General features: G+C 41.9%; 1 protein-coding gene across 1 annotated transcript in view; it reads right to left on the bottom strand.

The window, feature by feature from the left end:
* Nucleotides 1-18,907, bottom strand: part of sugct (succinyl-CoA:glutarate-CoA transferase) — a 172,966-nt gene extending 154,059 nt beyond the window's left edge. Inside the window, exons 1-6 of the mRNA XM_080752184.1 lie at nt 18,777-18,907; nt 18,343-18,394; nt 15,698-15,771; nt 14,789-14,874; nt 8,748-8,798; nt 7,803-7,923 (exon numbers count right to left, since the gene is read on the bottom strand). Coding sequence (XP_080608310.1) covers nt 7,803-7,923; nt 8,748-8,798; nt 14,789-14,874; nt 15,698-15,771; nt 18,343-18,394; nt 18,777-18,858 — 466 coding nt within the window. The 5' untranslated portion in view covers nt 18,859-18,907. The remainder of the gene's footprint in view (nt 1-7,802; nt 7,924-8,747; nt 8,799-14,788; nt 14,875-15,697; nt 15,772-18,342; nt 18,395-18,776) is intronic.
* Nucleotides 18,908-19,433: the final 526 nt, after the last annotated feature.

Here is a 19,433-nt window from a genome sequence, read left to right as displayed (position 1 = left end):
TCGATTCAGTTACTATATCGTTACACCCCTATCTATCTATCTATCTATCTATCTATCTATCTATCTATCTATCTATCTATATATCCATCCATCCATCCATCCATCCATCCATCCATCCATCCATCCATCCATCATATCGTTACACCCCTAGTATCCATCTATCCATCCATCCATCCATCTCCATCCATCCATCCATCCACCCACTACATTGTTACACCCCTAGTATCTATCTATCTATCTATCTATTAGAGATGGTCCGATCAGGTTTTTTGGAACCGATCACCAATCACCTACGTTTGATCACCCGATACCGATCAATCACCGATCCGATCAAGTTGGGCAATATTATTATTTATTAAAAAAATAAATAAAGAAAAAACGTTTTCCCATAAAGACATGGCATTATTGTCTGCCCTTCATTATTTTCAACGCAAAAAACAAACCATGTCACTCTCTTTCAATTATATACAATAACATTTCAGCTGACTTGGTTAATAGCATTTTTATTTAAAAGCATAATCAATAATTGGCCTAATAGGCCCTTAAGATTGTTTTTCTGTACAGTATGGTACACGTTTGGGGTCCTTGCTCTTGGCATGAAAATGTTGGAGAACCACTGTTCAGTGGTGTAAAGTAACTAAGTACATTTACTTATGTACGGTACTTAAGTACAATTTTGAGGCATTAGTACTTTACTTGAGTATTTCTAATTTACATTACTTTTACTTCTAGGCCCTAACTGAACCCGACAGGGTCGGCCCGAGGCCCGGCCCGACCCTAACTAGTTTCATCATTTTAAGCCCGAAGCCCTAAAAAGCCAGAGAGGAAAATAAACAAATTTAAAAACGCCTCCAGGTGGCGCCACGCCGCCACCACGGTGACCGTTCCATGTGTTATTATAGCGAGTAGTAGGCTGAGAGAGTGAGATTAGCCTACCTTTCCACTTTTGGTTCGGCAATGTTAGCATGTTCTCTCATGAAGAAAGGTTTAATCCTTAATCCTCCTCACCTTGTTCACACGGTGCAACTCATGCATCTGTCTGCTCTGCATGTGCCGTCTCTGTCACTCAACTCTCAGTGAGTCTCTCTCTCCTCCACTTTCTTTCGTTTCGTTTCGGACAAATTAGGAGTCGACCTGTTGTAACCCCACCATCGTATAGCTGCTGCTGTCGCTGATTTATGACCCTGTGCCTGGCTGGCCTGGATAAGAAGCACTGATCTGCAAGTTCTAAACAAGTCAGATCGTGATGCAAAGCAGACTTCAGTGGGTTTGTAGATTGAATGGTGTTTTGGTGCGCAACACCTGCCTGCTATTATTAGCATCCTGCTGCCAGCATCGCTGACCACGGATCTCTGTCTCTCACTCACTCTACTCTGCCTCGTCTGCTGCCAGTGGTGTGCTGCTCCGAGTGCTCGTACGGTCACATAGTAAATAAGCGAGTGAAACGCCAGTCAGCGCCATGTTCTTTATCTTTATTAAATATGAAAAAAAAATGAACTTTTTTTTTTTTTTTTTTTACTGAACCCGAGGCTCGGCCTGACCCGACTAATTAGCATAACTTTTGAGCCCAGCCCGGCCCGAAAATGTCGGGTCGGGTCGGGTAGGGTCGGGTTCGGGCCGAAATTGAGAACTCTAATTCTGGACTGTAGGCCTATTACTTGTAACAGAGTATTTCTATATTACAGTATTGATACTTTTACTTAAGTAAGACATGTGAGTAATTTTTCCACCACTGCCACACTGTTTCAATGTCAATATTATAGACAACAACGTTTGACTGACGTTTTTATAGACCTGTTTGCTTGTTTCTCTCTCAAAAAAGGGGCAACCCATTAGCTCATGTGTGCGGCTATGCTAGCTCAGATGGAATTGATCGTTTATACTCTAAAAGGGAACAAAAAATGTTATCATTAGATTGACAACAAGTGTTGTCCATAACTGCTCCCATCGACTACTTTGTTTGGAATTATGGTGTTTGGAACTAGGTTTAACAACAACGTGACTTGTCGTGAGTTCTCCCGCACGCACGCGCGCGTGCGTGCGGGAGAACTCACGACACACACACACACACACACACACACACACACACACACACACACACACACACACACACACACACGAGAGAGAGAGAGAGACGAGAGAGAGAGTGAAGTGGAGCGAGGAGCAGCGCGACCATAACAAACCCTTGCCTTGCGCATGTATAATAAGTCATTGATCGGATCGGTGAATTTACCTTTTGATCTAAACCACCGATTATCGCCGATCACGCTTTGATCGGCCCGATCCGATCCATTGCCGATTGATCGGTAACATCACTACTATCTATCTATCTATCTATCTATCTATCTATCTACACAGTATCTATCTCTCTATCTCGCTATCTATCTACAGTATCTATCTATCTAGTAAATGTTGTGAGGATACTTGTGTTGGTCCTCTCAGAAATGGTTGTTTAATGGTTAAAGAAAACATTTTCTGAGTTGTACTTAAACAATTAAGAAAGGATTCAGGTCAGGATTAGTCATCATTTATAGGTTAGATTCAGGGGTTATGGAATTAGACATTCATTTAGAGGTTAGGTTTAGGGTTAGGATTAGACATGTTAAAGTCTGGTTTGGAGTCTGATTTATACATACGTTTTGCGCAGCTGTCAGGCAGTGAAAATAGCTGATGTACAAGATCACGAGATTGTAGATTTGCTATTATCAGCTTTAAGGTTAAAAAAGGTTAAAAGAGGTAAAACATTGCATTAAAAAATGTCCTGACAAGTATAGTAAATTGTGTGTGTGTGTGTGTGTGTGTGTGTGTGTGTGTGTGTGTGTGTGTGTGTGTGTGTGTGTGTGTGTGTGTGTGAGTGTGTGTGTGTGTGTACGCGCGTGACACGTTGTAGTCAGAATGTCGGACGTCATAAATCTACAACTATGTAGAGAGTCTTGCATGCAGCAGCTGTCACACTCTAATGAGGCCTCATGGGAAATGGAGTCTTTTTTGGAAGGGAGGGGTGGAGGTGGAGGAGGGAGAACAAGGATGAAGGGATGGGGTGAGAGGAGAGGTCGGGTAGGGGTGTGATAGAGCTGGGCCTGATAGAGAGACTATAAGAGAAAGAGAGGGAGGAAAGAGAGAGAGAGACAGAGAGAGAGGGGAGATAAAGAGAGAGAGAGAGAGAGAGAGAGAGAGAGAAAGAGAGAGAGAGAGAGAGAGAGAGAGAGAGAGAGAGAGAGGAGAGAGAGAGTGAGATAAACAGATAAAGAGCAGGCACGTGCACACATAGACATCAAAGGAGGCTTGAGCCCCTGCCCTTTTAACAGTCTGTAAAAAGAGTCCTCTCCAGACCATGAATGCAGTTTTTACGATGGTGAAAGAAATGCAAATGCCCTCTTTCCAGGCCATACATGAAGGCAACATTCAAGAGAATTGACTTGTCCATTAATGTCCAAACTCTCCCTAACTTTAATGCATCATCTTATGTTGAAAGAATTGCCCTCTCTGTGTAGAAATCCATGCCGTACGCCACATCTCCAGTGTTGCCTTTTTTATGCTCAGTTTAGTGTGGTAACATTTACTGAAAATAGCCGACCTCCAAGCTCACAACGCGTCGCAGCGCGACGTGTTGTGAGCTTGGAGGTCTGCTATTTTCAATATTTTCACCAAAAGGCCCTTTTAGAAGTTTCAGTCCCGGCCTCTCTAACATTCTCTGCACGTCCCTGAGGTCGGGTAGGGGTGTGATTGAGCTGGGACTAATAGAGAGAGGAGAGATAAAGAGAGGGAGAAAAAGAGAGAGAGAGGGAACAGAGAGAGAGAGAGAGATAGAGTGAGATAAAGAGATAAAGAGAGAGAATACGGATCAAGAAAGTCAACAGAGGGCTGGAAAGAGGGAAAGACTCAGTGCGTGTGTGCGTGTGTGCGCGCACGTCAGCTGGAATAGCTTAAAAGCGTCTTGCTCCAATTTTCCGTCAAAGGCGACAAATGAAATGTTTGGCCGCAAGGACAATAAAAACACAACACATTGTAGTGCGTCGCAAACGATCAGTCAAACACAACAATAACACTGAGACGCGTGTAAGTCTGCCTGGTAACAGCTGCTCACGGCCCTAATAAATACTGTCTCTGTCAGGTGGAAACCTTGTATGTCCACACCAGGCGGAAAGCGTTCGCCGCCGGAAATGAAGCCGATAAGGAAGTCATGGAAACACTGCAGTTCTCATTCATGCCTAGAAAGTGGCTAAAAGTTGCTCTATGAAGCTCTATGAATCGTGATTTGAATGGGAAAACGTAAAAACGACAACCACACTTTTTTCTAGTTTAGTCACATGCTCTTGTTAAAGGATTAATACAGACCAAAATAGGACCCCCCGTGAATGAGAATGTTTCCACAGACATTCTTACCTGGTTCGGTTGATATGTCTCATTTCTGCCCCTGTTCTGAGATCTGTAGAATAGTCCCCACTGCTAAAACAGGCGTATCGCCTCTATCCAAAAGCGCACATTTCAGCCGCTTCCAAAAATAAATAATCTTTTATGAACACACACACACACACACACACACACAGGGACTGAATCAGTTACCGGTATGTAGGATAATTGGATCTGTGTCAAATTTAATTTCAAATTGAATTGGTCGTCTGTGGTGAAATATTAGACGAAGCAATACAAGATTAAGAGAGTTATAAAGAGAGTAATCAAATTAATTTCATGTGTCATTTAATGTGAACTTGTGCACTTCCTATGTGGGGCCCTGTGTGGGGTTTCTGCTGGTGGGTGGGGACATCTAGTGGTGCTCTGTGGGAACTGCAGGCCAGTTAGACTGCACTGCTTTGATGCATGTTTGGATGACTGACTAGTGGCGTTTCCATAAAGCCTCTTAATGCGCATTAAAACTTTTGCGCTTAAATCTTTTTATGGAAACACTTCAAAATTCGAATAAACTTTCATTATCCGCAAAAACTTTTATCCGCTTCGAGGAGGTGGATTTTGAGGCTTTATCGAATAAACTAAATGTGCATTTGTGAGAAGAAACGGGTCAGAAAATAAATGCGAATACATTATGGCATTCTGGGTCCATATCATCCTCAACTTAACACTTTCCCTTGCCGCTAAACGTCCATTTTATAGTGTTAGCCCACAAAACAAACCGGTTGTTTGTTACACACGGAGTGACACGGACCGTGTGTAAATTCCTCCCGCTTTCACCGCACGGAGTCAAGCCATCCGTGGCTAACCCTTCCTCATCACACGGTGTTGCGTGCCAAAAGTGGCCGATCTACAAGCTCACAGCAGCTCGCATCCGCGTTGTGAGCTTGCAGATCGGCCGCCTTCCAGAGGACGCTGAAACTTGCAGGATGAGTGTGCACTATGCAGCGATCGAGTCACAGCAGTCAGACGTGCAGTAATCACGTCTCGGTTCGGTCTGAAAAAATCAGCCCGATCAACTAATGCGACCGTCGCTAATGCGAATGACACCCGCAAATGGAAACAGGCTAAATTCGCTTTGTCTTAATGCGAATTTCTGATAATTCTTTTCCTATTTTCGAATAAGCTTATGGAAACATGGCAATAGACCATATTCACACCGTGGCCATCTTTGATCACATGACTTCCTGGGATAGCAGCCTGCATTACAAACCATTGTGAACAATGGAGCGATGGTCCCAAAATATGAGTTCTGTTCAACCAATTTCTTTTTACCAAATTGACAAATGGGCAGATGACAAACATCAACATCCCCAAAATGATTAAATAGAAGGGTATATCCACAATATTCATGGTAGTTAGGTTGCAGTGTTACTCTGTACAAAGACTTGCTACAGTATGCAGACTAGTGCCATCATATAGTTAATATTACTATTTCATGATTTTTGCACATTAATCAGAAACAATCTAACAACAAATAGTTAATATGATAGTGGAGCAAGCACTGCACAGATAGCATGTCTTTGTACACAGTAAGGTTGCAACCTAACTACCATGAATATTGTGGATATACCCTTCTATTTCAGCCTTTTGGGGATGTTGATGTTGTCATCTGCCCATTTGTCAATTCGGTAAAAAGAAACTGGTTGAATAGAACTCATATTTTGGGACCATCACTCCATTGTTAACAATGGTTTTTAATGCAGGCTGCTATCCCAGGAAGTCATGTGATCCAAGATGGCCACGGTGTGAATATGATCTATAGACTGACTGACTGACTGACTGACTGACTGACTGACTGACTGACTGATTCTCCCGGACACCCTCGGACAGTCATAAATCTTCCGTGTGTGGATTTGTGGGAGAATGGTTTCCATTTACTGCTCAGTGCTCAGATCTGGTCTAGAGCCCGCCTACTGGCTCGCTAATTTGCACATATTAACACATTCAAGAACACAGACTGGATCTGAAACCTGCAACGCCCCATTAACCTCCTCTTATTTACTTACTTTACTTTATTTGTTTATTTAGACGGGACAATGCATATTAATGAACACTACATGAATGCAATGTAAATAAGCCGGAATTAGCAAGAATGCTAAATTTCATCCGTAGTCCCCACATGAAGACAAAACAATACATACCAACAAACAGTAACCCTACATTAGGAGAGGGCGCCTAAGAACATACATACAAATACTATTTTTCCTGAACCAAGAAAAAAACAACAAAACAACACATATTACTAACAGTACCCTACATTAAAAAAGGATAGTTAAAAATATACGTACATGGCATGAGCTGTACTCTTAGAACTATACATGGTCACAGGTTTGATTGTCAACTAACCATTTTTTTAGATTGAACTTGAAGGATGGAAATGACAAACAGTCTCTTATTGTTAGAGGTAGGTCATTCCAGATTGAACATCCCTGCACTGAAAGGGTGTTTTTTCCAAAAGCGGTTACCCGGTACGGTACTTCGCAATCCCCTCTAGTGATTGCTCTAGTATTGAGTCCTCTATCAGGCTTCCTTTTTATGAATTCCTTTAGGGGAGGTGGGCATAGACCATTTAGTGTCTTATATATGATACTGACCTGTTTAAAAACCTTAAAATTAGCGAAACTAGCTAATTTGGTTCCGATGTGTTGCCGAACTGTCAATGTGGCTAAACGGATTAATGTCATTCGCTGTGGGAGGGGTGGGCGCTACTAGTGACCAAAGCCTTTGGTCTGAGAGGCGCGAGGAGACAGAGAAAAGAAAAGTATGATTTGCGTTTGGTCTAACCTTGGGCCCTGGGTAGACAACCCGGCCTGGCGAAGACCTGCGCTCCGAGGAGCCCACCAATGATTATAGCAACAAAACTAGTAAGGAAAGGGTCTTGCAGGTAGGTGCCCCAGCAAGCCAAAGGACGTAATGATGACGTTCCGATAACATCCTCCGGTGACTCCGGTGACGTTCAGAACTAGGCCAGATCACAGCCCATATGGGGATGATCTTGATGTCATTACCAGGACGTCGTATGGACTTTTTAGTTTGACAGGATTATTGTTATTGTTTGTAATGTTAGTTGAAAAATGAGCATGTAAGGTTATATTCTGATTAATCCAGGACGTCCGTTTTTGTGGGCAGGATTTATGTTGGTTGAAATCAGGAGATATTCTAGGCCAGATCTGACTAGTCATGGTTTGACTTGATCTGGGCCCAATCGAGACGTTACAGATTGGTCCAGGTCCTGACCGTGCTTGCTTGGGCAGTTTTGGGAGGATAATGCAGTTGAGAACTGCAATGAGTTGCGTTGCTATTCATTGGTTAATCTACACGTTCTTATTAAGATGATGATTCAACAATCTGTGATAATAATTATGAAATAATAATCATTAGTATTGCACCTGATATAGAGCAGTATATGAGTGAAGGGTTGGCAGCACTCAGCTGGTTGAATCCCAGACCCATCTGATCCAACTTCCCTGGAAGATAATTCTCCACCAACACATCACTCACTGCTGCCAACTACTCACGCGCACACACGCACGCACGCACACACAGACACACACAGAAAGAGAGAGAGATTAAAGTTTATTCACAAATCCATATATTTAAAACTGATACAATTACACAAAACACATCAAATACATAAATGAGTGAGTGAGTGAGTGAGTGAGTGAGTGAGTGAGTGAGTTACTTAGTTAGTTACTTAGTTACTTAGTTAGCTACTTAGTTAGTTAAAGCTATACTATGTAACTTTTCCAATAAAACAAATCTTAAAATTGTCCTAACTATTAAATCGCTAAAGTTTTAGAATACCCACTCCGTGAATTTCAGCCCCTAAAGCCTTCTGTAAATATGTTTTCTATGATCCTGGCCGGGGACCGGATTTCGCGGCAAAATTACGTCATCTGCATCTTTCCGTATACGTTGTCTCCAGATCATACACTCCCGGCCAATCACAGCGCGGATCATACACTACCGGCCAATCACAGCGCGTCTTGCCGTCTTTTCGGGAAGTAGCTTGCCTCAACCGCAGTGTTTACTCTGGCGTAGGAGTCTCTACGGATGTGTCTCGGCGAGGCCGCGAAAAACGGCCGAAAAAAGCAATACCGCTACCGACCAGTAGTTGAGCAACTTCCATAGTACTATAGCTTTAATTTGACCACAACATACAAATGTAGATAGCAGATTATTAGGACAGTATATGGTTTAAACAATAGTGTCTGCTAAATGCCTACATTGTAAATGAATGGCTAAATGAATGAATGAATGAATGAATGAATGAATATCATGCACAAACACGTGACAAAGGCTCAGTAACACACTGTAAAAGATCAGACTTGTACCTCTGTGATGATCTGGACTCCTTTAGGGTGCTTGAGATCCACTGCAATGCTCTGCGGGGTAAAAACAGACCCCACAAAAACACAAAAGTTATTTTTATCATTTCAATACATGAACAATGTTGGTGTAATTAACTGTTCTGCTGCTGTTGACGGCGCTCACCGTCATTGAAAGGGTTAATACCATGGCGCCGTTGACGGTGAGGACTGTCAATCTTACTGTATATACAGTAAAGATATTATTACTTACTGTACGTCGCTCCGGTCCCGCCCGCATCGGTAATGTCCGCGATTTGTTTACAACGCACGTCGGGCGTGCACGCGAAGTTAACGTCCTCCATAGTAAATCCATTGAGAGGCCCATAAAGAGACCTCATTTTCTCCAAAAGGGACATTCTTATACAAAGGATGGTCTCCACTCTTCCATACTGTACACAAACGCTGGGCGCAGCCATGTTCTCTTCTGGGCTCACACTGTCATGTGACTAGATGACGTAATCGTTGCCGTCAAGTGATAATCCAAAAAAACAAAAACAACCCCCTTCCAGCCCTTCAAAATAATAGCGGCGGCCTATGGAGGAAACGGCGTGGCACCGAGGCACCAAGCAACCTTCAGATTAAGAGGCACTATTAGTGTTAAAGGACAACTTTGTTTTTTTCACAACAAGGGTTAATATTTTAGATAGTAATTAAAGAAAAGAAAAGATGAGTGTTAAAATGTTTTCAATTACTGCTTTCTATTGTTTTAGCGATTTTAGTACTTAAATTTCAGTGGGTGGGGGCATGCGTACAAGTGGCTAAATATGTATTTTTAGACACAATAAGCCGTCAATTTCTTTGTTACTATTTGCACCAGCCCCCATAAGTCACATCTGCCCATGAAAGATTACGGTGCATCTTGAGAATGGGCTTATTGTGTCTAAAAATACATATTTAGCCACTTCCATGCATGGCCCCAATCTGGAGAGTACTTTTACTTTTAAGTAAAAGTACTCTCGTCTCATTCTCGCATGGACAGTAGCCTATGACCTAGCAACGCGCAGTGGCCAATCTACAAGCTCATATAATCTCTTATAATATTATCATTTATTTCTGTAGTAACTAGTTACAAAAGCTTTCAAGTTATTTTAATGGTGTAAAAGTACAATATTTACCTCTGAGATGTAGTGGAGTAGAAGTAAAAGTATCGGAAATTGGAAATAAGTAAAGTACAAATACCTCAACATTGTAATTGAGTACTGTATTTGATTAAATATACTTATAGTTACTTTACACCACTGCGGACATGTCCGGGCTTGCAGCGAGCCGAGAGCACAAACAGTCACGCAATCAAACAGTCTGCAATGTATGTTACTCTGCTACTACCGTATTTTCCGGACTATAAGGCGCACTTAAAAGCCTTTAATTTTCTCAAAAAACTACAGTGCGCTTTATAGTCCAGTGCGCCTTATATATGGATCATTCATTGACATTGACATTCCCTTTAGCACAGCTCCATCTGTTGGATGCATAACGCAACAGTAGCGTCTATTATGTGCGCCTTATAGTCAGGTGCGCCTTATATATGAAAACAGTTTGAAAATAGACCATTCATTGACAGTGCGCCTTATAGTCAGGTGCGCCTTATAGTCCAGAAAATACTGTACTTGAAGTAAAGTACACACAATCAGAACATTAAACAATTATTTCACGGATCATTCACTCCCTCAGTGCAGACTGCAGAGTCCGGCAGAAACAGGCAGAGGGGAGGGGGTGACTGTCTGTCTGTCTGTCTGTCTGTCTGTCTGTCTGACTGACTGAGAACGAGCCGAGGCATTATCAATGCTGTGACGTAACGGGACTAGGGCTGTCACAATTATTACATAATCGTCAAATCGTGATTATTTGACATAATCGCGATTATTTTTCATAATCGTCATAATCGTTTCCATGTTGAAAAACTTTCATATATTTTAAAAAAAGAGTCAAAAATAGTGGTAATAGCAGATCTACAAGCTCATAATGTGTCGCATCACGACGCGTTGTGAGCTTGTAGATCGGCTATTTTCACTATCAATGTTCTTTTTTAAGTATAAAGTTGTCAAATATGTCAGTAATTTCTCTGTATATTTAGGTTATGTGTCATATCTACCATGTGCAACTTCAAAGCCTAAAAGCCAAACAGAAATTTAATTGTCATTGACAAAAACACAATTAAATCGTTAATCGCAATTATTTGAGGGACAAATAATCGTCATGTCGAATGTCATAATCGTGACAGCCCTAAACGGGACGTCACCGAAGAGGCGTGTTCCCAAAGTAGAGGGAAGTAGAGGGTGTATAGGGAGAAACTGATTATAACTTCAAATTTGCCTATGTCTGTTATGTATTTATTTAGTTTACATTTATTTGGACATTCTTAGCTGGTCTATGAGAGATATGCGTCATTATTTAGATAGGGAAAGGTCCCTGCTACCCCTCCTTTCAAGTCAATGGAGAAAATGTATTCACAAATACATCCAGCTATAAATTATGTAAATCCGTCCGTCCGTCCGTCCGTCCGTCCGTCTGTCTGTAGCCAATCAGAGAGGGGCAAAAGGTGACGTAATAATATCGAAGCATATACTAGAAAGATGCATTTCTGGGAAATTGCGATATTTATTGTCTGGATAGCTACATACCCGAGGGAAGTAGGGGTCTGGGGGTGCGCCCGCACCCTCTCCCCCAGGTCCCACCGCACCCCCCACTGCACCCCCTAAAGGGGGGGTTGGGGGAAAAATATTGCCCCTCGGCAAGTAGAGGCTCTGACATCAGTGGCGTGAAGTAGGAGCTATTGGCTACTTCTATTTCCAGTACAATTTCAAAATAAACATGTGTTGAATGAAAATAAAGACTCTTGTTTAGAAATGTGCTTCTGGGCACTGATTAGAGAGGAAATAGCTTTCAAAGGACTTCCCTTTTAACTTTCTCCCCGTGCGTACTACGGTGCGTCTTGGACTCGGTGAAATATAACAACACGGGCATAAAGGCATATAAACAGAACACCAAGACAACACAACCTAGGCATTAAACATCGCCCTCTGCTAGTCCTCGCGTGACGTCGCGTCCTCACTGGTGAGTCGTGGTTATATATACTTATAATGATGAATGCTATGCTATGCTGCTGCTGTGCTGGCTAATGTACTGTTTGGGCTAACCAGAACCAGCTGTTTCCTAACACTGGGGTCGGGACCGATGCGGCTGACACATTGTATGGGTCACAACGCAGTGCGAAGCAACTCGTTGTGAGCTTGTAGATCTGCTATTTTCATTACTACTTGTTTGGTACAGGGTACCCTAATGTCTCTTGGTTCACGGGCTAAAAATGTTGGGAACCATCATGCTTGCTGTTGTAGACAGTGGTGTAAAGTAACTAAGTAGATTAACTGAAAAGCTCTGGGAACTGAATGATTTTATGAAACTGGCACTTGTTGTCTGACTGTTGGTACCAAGAAATCCAGACTATATCTTGCTGGATGGTGCATGTGGAGATGCAAAGGGAAAGCCGTTCCCGATTGTGTTACATTTAGCTAAAAAATAGACCGCGGAAACCCGAATAAAACACGATCAAAACCGCATTAAACCGCAAATTTTCGGTGCGCGCTGCGCGCGACACGTGCACGTGCGCTGCACGCGCGTGCATGAGGAGCTCGTGACAGCACCCCCTACTGTAAATTAGTTCCCGCGGCTATGGATAGCTAAATTGTCATGTGAAGCTTGACCAATCCTCAAGCTAGCACCTTTGAACTCAATGGACTCACTCTATACAGATGACGTCACCAGGAATGGCTAGAGGTTCATCTAGGTTATATTTATAGTCTGGATTGTTTACCTAGAAAGTAACACTACAGTGCGCTGCCCCAACCACACTAAACAGGGCCATGAGAGGGGCCGTCTCTAGCCCATAAACGGGCATATGTCCCATAAGCATGAGGATTGGTGAGCTTCACATGACACTTATTGGGTGGTCGTTGAAATAAAATAATAACGTTTGAGAAGCAACATAACATGACAGTTTGAACAGAGTCAGTGTGTTGTCTCCCATTTATAGGCCTGGGGCCAATTCTGATATCTTCACAAATTGGTACCACCCAAGGTGACTGTACATTTTTTACATTTTTGACTTCCTACATGTCTCTAGTTTACATTTTGGTATGATAACCCTTTCTGAGACCCAGCTTAACACAATTAGTGCCTCTTAATCTGAAGGTTGCTTGGTGCCTCGGTGCCACGCAGTTTCCTCCATAGGCCGCCGCTATTATTTTGAAGGGCTGGAAGGGGGTTGTTTTTGTTTTTTTGGATTATCACTTGACGGCAACGATTACGTCATCTAGTCACATGACAGTGTGGGACAAGAAGACTAAGATGGCTGCGCCCTGCCTTGTGCCTTGTTTACATTTAGATCTGCTGCAAAATGTCTCAAAATGGCTATTTTGTTTAAATGAAGTTTCTTTATGGGCCTCTCCATTGACTTAACATTGAGGAGCTTCACTTCGCGTGCACGCCCAACGTGCGTTGTAAACAAATCGCCGACATTACCGATGCGGACGGGACCGGAGCGACATTAAGTAAGTAATAATATCTTTACTGTATATACAGTAAGATTCACAGTCCTCACCGTCAACGGCGCCATGGTATTAACCCTTTCAATGACGGTGAGGACTGTCAACGGCGGCGAAAAAGTTAATTGATGTTATCAGCCGCTAGAGTCGGTCTCCCATCGACTTTCTATACAGGAGGAAAATACCCAGAAAAGTTTTTTTTTCTGGGTATTTAAGTGGGATGTGAGGGGTCTAACTAGGGGTTTGTCATGATGCTGAATCCATTGCAGGCATTTGTTTTGCACAAAAAACATTCAGTGGGCTAGAAATGGCCTCAGAAAACAATACACGTATGGGTGAGTATTCATGTTAGTCGGAGGCCTTAGGGTTTTTTTTCTCGTGCTAATCCGTCTAAAAGTGCAAAATTTTGCACAGATGTAGCTCATGGCATGCTCTAATGATTTAGCTAGGGCGCCCGAGTCTGCGACATTCGGGGTCGCCACAGCGGCCAAATCAAGTTGGGCTCCCATCGACTTTAGTGATGAAAAGTGATGAGTCATCACTTTTCAGAGTTTTGTGGGTGCTGTGGTGACCCCGAAGGTCGCCGACTCGGGCGCCCTAGCTAAATCATTAGAGCATGCCCTGAGCTACATCTGTGCAAAATTTTGCACTTTTAGACTGATTAGCACGAGAAAAAAAACCCTAAGGCCTCCAACTAACATGAATACTCACCCATACGTGTATTGTTTTCTGAGGCCATTTCTAGCCCACGGAATGTTTTTTGTGCAAAACAAATGCTTGCAATGGATTCAGCATCATGACAAACCCCTAGTTAGACCCCTCACATCCTACTTAAATACCCAGAAAAAAAAAAGTTTTCAGGGTATTTTCCTCCTGTATAGAAAGTCGATGGGAGACCGACTCTAGCGGGTGATAACATCAATTAAGCTGGGTCTCAGAAAGGGTTATCATACCAAAATGTAAACTAGAGACATGTAGGAAGTCAAAAATGTAAAAAATTTACGGTCACCTTGGGTGGTACCAATTTGTGAAGATATCAGAATTGGCCCCAGGCCTATTAGGGCTGTCACGATTATGACATTTTACATGACGATTAATTGTCACTCAAATAATTTAATTGTGTTTATGCCGTTGACAATTACATTTCTGTTTGGCTTTTAATAGGCTTTGAAGTTGCACATGACATATATGGCACCTAAATATACAAAGACATTACTGACATTTGACAACTTTATACATAAAAAAGAACATTGATAGTGTTCAAGCTCACAATGTGTCGCGATGCGACGCGTTGTGAGCTTGTAGATCTGCTATTTCCACAATTTTTTACTTTAAAAAATATATATGAACATTTTTCAACATTGAAACGATTATGACGGTTATGAAAAATAATCGCGATTATGTCAAATAATAGCGATTAGACGATTATGTAATAATTGTGAAAGCCCTACTACTCTCGTTTACCTTTTTATTACGGTTCACGCTGAGGAAGTAAATACTCTCCGTTCCCAAAAACGGTGGACCCCAAGACCTGGTGTCATCTCCTGCTCCTGGCTCACACACACCAACGCACGCACGCACGCACACACGCACACACGCACACACACACACACACACACACACACACACACACACGATATATAAACATAGTAGGGCATTCACGAATAGTGGTTTTTAGTATTCGAATTATTCAACCTCAAAGTATTCGAATAGTCGAATATTCGACAGGACTAACCAAACTGGCCAAACTATCAAATATTAAGTAAGCAAGAGGCAAACATTGTGAAAATAGCCGATCTACATAATGTAGATCTGCTATTTTCACAATATTTATCTGCGGAACCGAGTTAAATGTAATACCCACAATTCCAAGTGCTTGTCAGGGTGGGGGTCCCCAGTTCAAATATATTTATTTTGGGGGTCACGGGCCAAAAAGGTTTGAGAACCCCTGGTATAGAGCATTAACAAATTCTTCCACCAGGGGTATTGACAACTCATTCTTATGACTTCCTAACTAGCCAAGCTTTATAAACTATATATTTTGTAAAGAGAATACAAAAAAATAAACACAAGCGAATATTCGACTTCGGTGAACAACGTCGAATAGTGACTTTGATATTCGAATATTCGAATATTTGGTGAATGCCCTAAAACATAGCACGAAAAGGTTTAAAATATGCGTTTGTTATTGAGCTGTTATTGACCTCATCTGTCTTTATACAGAAATAACACACAGCTGGATTCAGTGATAGACCAATCAGAATCAAGCATTCACTCAAGCTGTGTGATGAGCATAAATATGCATAACGATGGTAGATTTTTCTCTTGGTCAATAAAGTTGAGAGAGTGATTCAAACAGCTTCATCCACCCACCTGGTCTCTCCACCTTAATGACCTCAGCACCCAGGTCACCAAGAATCATCGTGGCAAACGGACCAGCCAGCACCCTGCCACACACCCACACACACACACACACACACACACACACACACACACACACACACACACACACACACACAGTTGATTTCATGACCTGACGAAGATGTATTGACATCGAAACGTTGTCACTCTTGCCTGCACCCTGTATTAAGAAAAAGGCTCTAAAAGTGTTTGCTCCAGTACGCTCCTTCTACACAGTTGATTTAGCTTCTGTGTCTGTCATTCAGATATTTAGAATATAGAGCAGGGGTCTTCAACAGGGGGTCCAGGACCCCTAGGGGGTCCCCAGAGTTACTAAAGGGGGTCCTCCATATCTTTGAGTCTTAGAAACTTTTTTTCTCCTTTTTTACTTGAACCCTAGCATCCATATTCTGAGAACTTTAGCCAAAAATAGCAGATCTACAAGCTCACAACGCCTCGCGCTGCGAGGCATTGTGATCTTGTAGATCGGCTATTTTTGTCAAAGACAGAGCTTTGGTGTAGAGGGGAAAATGAGCAGACTAAGTACAGAGTGAAAGGTCAAGTTTATCAAGTATTGACGGTTCAAGTGGTTAAATATCTGAAAACACAAATTGACATGAATCCAAAATACACTGATGATTGTGCTGTCAAACAATGAAACTATATGGAATCTATTAACAGGTTGTGGGGGTCCCTGCTTCACCTCTCTCTCAACTAAGGGGTCCTTGAAAACGTTGAACACCCCTGATATAGAGAGTTATATTATGGATGTTATCTACTTTGCAACAAGCTGTTGACAGTCCAATCATGAAACAGAAAAGTACTATCTAATTGTAATAAACCACGATAATACTCACCAACATGGTGGCTTTACAGAAAGCTTGGCTTGTGTACAAACAACTCCACCGTTGTCATGTTACAACTTTCTGTAGTGGCGTTCCATATAAAGCCTCTTAATGCGCATTAAAGGAGTAGTTCACCCCCAAAATGTTTTTTTTCTATTGATTAGTCACGCCATGGAGACTAGAGTTCAATAATATTTTTAGTTTTTTGTCGCATTCCTAAGACAAAAATGTGATAACAATAAATTTACCCCCATTCGCTCCGGATGGGGACCCGTTTCGAAACGGATCCCCATCCGGAATCAATGGGTGTAAATTTACTCTAATCAAATTTTTGTCTTAGGAATGTGACAAAAACCAAAAAATATTATTGAACTCTAGTCTCCATGGCGTGTCTAATCAATAGAAAAAAAGTCATTTTGGGAGTGAACTACTCCTTTAACACCCAAGGGGCCAAACTCGTTCAGTAACGAGATAAGGCCACTAGGGGTCACTCTGTCAAAAGGAGTTGTCTCGTTCCTCAACGAGACAACAAAGGGTTAACTGTACAGCGTGCTGCGTGAATGTTGTGTGCCCTGTGAATGACCCTAGTCCATACGTCACACCGCTGCTCGCAGAGAGAGAAAATGGCACGACTAGGCTGCATTGATTTCCATTCTAGGCTCAAACATAAAAAGGGCTTTATCTATGAATAAGGTGCAAAGAACGCCAGGGAAGCAGAGATCTGATTGTTTTCACGGCGACACTTTACCGCGATGGTCGGCCCCGGTTTGGATTTTTGTTTCGCGAGTGTTTGTAAACAGATGGATTATCTTCCTCAATCGTCAGTGGACACTCACGTGCACACATGCACGAAGCTTCAAAATAAAGCGTGAGTGAACGGCGGCAGCAGCAACAGTTAGACATGTTAGAAACATTGGCTTCCCATGTGTTAAGGCTTATTCGCATGAATCTTTTTATGGAAACACTTCAAAATTCGAATAAACTTTCATTATCCGCAAAAACTTTTATCCGCTTCGAGGAGGTGGATTTTGAGGCTTTATCGAATAAACTAAATACGCATTTGTGAATGGAATAATTAAATAAATGATGACGTTCTGGGTCCATATCGTCAAACCCGAACACAGAAAGAAATGTCTGGCTGCATGCTCAGACAGACAGTTGCTCATAACATAACACGATAATGTTTACTTTTTAACAAAGGCGCAGACAAAGAAGATAACCAAAGCTGTCCATATACAGTACAGCTGCAATATTGGTGAGTTTATCATCGTTTTAATACAATCAGAAATGGACGGATGGAATGGAATGAATGGACTATCAATGGAGCTTGTTGCAACTTATAGATGCAGATAACCTCTAAACTGCGTGTGGATACAGTTTAAAAATCATTATAAAACATTGCTCTAGAAGACCAATGGTTCCTTAACCTTTTAGCTCGTGACCCAATAGAGATTAGACGTTTGCCCGGGAGTAGGGACCCAAACTAGTGAAAACAGCAGATCTACAAGATCAGCATGGAATTTCTTTGATTTTCCTTTGATTTCCTTTGATTTTCTTTTGTTTGTTTAAATAATAATTAAAAAAAAAAATGTAGGAAACCAAAAACCCACAAATGGTCCCGACCCACTGTTAAACACTGAAAAACAGTGCTCTAGACCCAGTTAGGTTATCACAAGTCACAAGAGCGAAAAAATGTACCTTTCATCTTTGCTTTATATCTTATAATCATTTGTTAAATCGTTTAACGATTGAATCACTCTTGCAGATGCCCACCTTGTCAAGTCCAGCACTCTGACCCCCTCTAGTGGCCGAACACTGTCAACGCCTGTCAAACAAAACGAATACAAACATTTTAAGCTTTCTTTCTTTCTTTCAATTCATTCAATTAAGACAGAAAGAATGAGACACATTGACAGCATGTAATCCATTCAAAAAACGAACTTGTCTTAGTTGTCTATGGCAGGGTTCATTTTAAGACAATCGTTTATAAAGTAACGGATCTACAAGCTATCGCCGCTTCGCACCAAGACGAATTGACAGCTTGTAGATCTGTTCTTTTTGGGCTGCAACGGACGCCGGCGTACGATACAGTGAGTTTGGCTTCTAGACTTTGACCACAGCTTGACAGCTTTTTTGACAGCTTTTCTGGACTGGATAATAAAGTAGTTTTAACTACACAAACACATTTATAGAAGTCATACGTTTACCTGCAGCTGTTGTTGTGAATGATAAGCAGCGCTTGCACGTCAGAGCTTGCGGACACAAAACAGAAGCACATGTTTTGAACATGTTTGTTATTGTTGTAACACGGTCACGCTGCTTCGTGCTGCTTGGAGGCGTGCACCGCTGTTACGGCCAATCTGGTGACCCATCGAATTTTGTTACTGAACCCAACTGACCAGAGGTGTCGCTTTCTTCCTCACCAACGCCAGCTGCTACGTACTCTCAAAGGCAAAACCCGTGGCGTAAAGTAGGCCTTACTTTACATTACAATTGTAAAGTATTTGTACTTTAATTGAGTATTTTTATTTTATTTTATTTCCAATACCTTTACTTTAACTCCACTACATCTCAGAGGCAAATATTATAGTCTACTCCACTACAATTTGCCTATTTGGATACTTTAGTTAGGCCTACAGTAGCCTACTAGTTTTCTTTGGATCTAGTCAGAAACTCAGCAAAGTCAAGAACTTCACAATTAAAGTAGGTGACACTGTGATAACAAGAAAAAATTACATCTCCTACTACCTGGGTTGCATCCTGGAGGGCAACCTATCCAGAGAAAAAATTACTAGGCTACCATCAAAAAATTTAACCAACAAATGTGTTTCTTGCATAGGGCTGGAAGACTCTAGGTAGGAGGT

The sequence above is a fragment of the Nannobrachium achirus genome (assembly GCF_963921795.1).
Source record: "Nannobrachium achirus genome assembly, chromosome: 21".
Taxonomy (NCBI): Eukaryota; Metazoa; Chordata; class Actinopteri; order Myctophiformes; family Myctophidae; genus Nannobrachium; species Nannobrachium achirus.
Note: the sequence above shows the minus strand (reverse complement) of the source record. Positions and strands in the feature narration are given on the sequence as shown.